The sequence below is a fragment of the Pundamilia nyererei genome, unplaced genomic scaffold (genome assembly GCF_000239375.1).
Source record: "Pundamilia nyererei isolate P.nyererei 1_Seehausen unplaced genomic scaffold, PunNye1.0 scaffold00074, whole genome shotgun sequence".
Taxonomy (NCBI): Eukaryota; Metazoa; Chordata; class Actinopteri; order Cichliformes; family Cichlidae; genus Pundamilia; species Pundamilia nyererei.
In genome coordinates, this window is record NW_005187475.1 from 1,014,029 (window position 1) to 1,015,610 (window position 1,582).

A 1,582-nucleotide genomic window follows, 5' to 3' on the forward strand; every position below is an offset into this window, starting at 1 on the left:
TAGCAAACATCATCATAGCTACATGCGGCTGTCTTCTTGTTTGATGGCAGATACTCCCTTCACCCTGGCCAAAAAGGCTAAAATGACGAAAGAAAAAGTGGACGAAATTCATAGGGTAGTGAAAAATTTATAGTCAAAGATCTCCATCCATTTTCAACGGTGGAGTCACCATCATTCAGGTGAAAAATGTTGTATTACTCTGACATAAAAAAATAGACTGTATAATACTGTAAGGGTTAATATGTTCATAGCTGCTTAGCTTTGTAAGTCTTCTCTAAATATTATAAGTAAACTATATTTGAATAAAAGGTGAGCTATATGTTTTTATTTTTTATCTGGAAGAAAAAAATTAATGAAAATTCAAATGTATTTTCTGTTTATTCTGGGAGCTGCTTTATATGTTTTATTTATTTTATCTGAAAAAAAGAATTAAATTTCAAGCCAAAAACACTTTCTTTTTATAAATCTGTTTGGGGTTTTTTTTGTTTCTTTTTTGTTTGTTTTTTTTCAATTCAGGGAGATGTCCTCTGCCCTTAATCCGAGGTATCAGCCCCCATCCAGGGATGATCTATCCAACACACTTATACCTGCTTGGTATTGCGTGGAGAAAAGCAACCTCATCCAGAATTTGGCACAGGTTAACAAGGTCGCTATCACCTGTGATGGATGGACCAGTATTGCTCAGGACCATTTCCTCACAGTGACTGTTCACTACATCTACAAAGGCAAAATGAAGCAGAATGTGCTCAGCACTGAAGCAGTTTATGAGTCACAAACAGATCCAGTTGTCGCTAAAGAAATATCAAGCGTTATGAGCAATTTCACTTGGGAGGGAAAATAATTGCTGCCACTGTAGACAATGCCTGCAACATGGATGTTGCTTTGAAAAAATTGGACTTTTTAAAAGTGGGATGCTTTGCTCATACCCTCAACCTGGCCGCACAAAAGGTGTATGACATTCCTGCAGTTTCCAGCTGGTGTGCCAAAATCCGTTCAGTTGTGGTGTGGCTCAAACGTTCATCCTTGAGCAAAACTGTGCTCAGAGAAAAGCAGCGAATCCTGAGTAAGTAGCGCATGCAGTTACATATCAAGAAGTATTGTCATTCATATTACCTTTTTTATAGTAATTTAAAATATGTTTGTGTCTATCTGTGCTTTAGATTTGCCAGAGCATAATGTAATTCTTGACGTTAAGACGCGCTGGAATTCTCTCTTCCTAATGGTGAAGAGATTTATGGAGCAGTTTGATGCAATCCAGGCAGCTGCTCTGGATCAACGGCTGAGGAAGCCTATGGAGAAGGACAAGTAAGTGAATGACATGAGCATCACTTGCAAGAGCTAAATAACGTCAGTTACCTTTAACATTGTGAATATTTTTCAACAGGCTAGAAAGGTTCACGCACACTGATCTAATCAAGGCAGAGGAGTTTATTAAGTGCATGCAAGTCCTGTACACGTCAACCATGTGTGTCTCAAGTGACAAGTCACCCACATGCAGCCAAACCATCCCCATCCTGGCCAAGCTGGAGGCACATTTCAGACGATGTGATGAAGACAGTGTTTTCACCTCTTCAATAAAAGA

At 38.7% G+C, this 1,582-nt stretch overlaps 1 protein-coding gene across 1 annotated transcript in view; it reads left to right on the top strand.

Annotated features, from left to right (window-relative positions):
- The first annotated feature begins 870 nt into the window (after window positions 1-870).
- Window positions 871-1,582, top strand: part of LOC106456263 (uncharacterized) — a 15,028-nt gene continuing 14,316 nt past the window's right edge. The window contains exons 1-3 of the mRNA XM_013911881.1: window positions 871-1,063; window positions 1,161-1,305; window positions 1,385-1,529. Coding sequence (XP_013767335.1) covers window positions 871-1,063; window positions 1,161-1,305; window positions 1,385-1,529 — 483 coding nt within the window. The remainder of the gene's footprint in view (window positions 1,064-1,160; window positions 1,306-1,384; window positions 1,530-1,582) is intronic.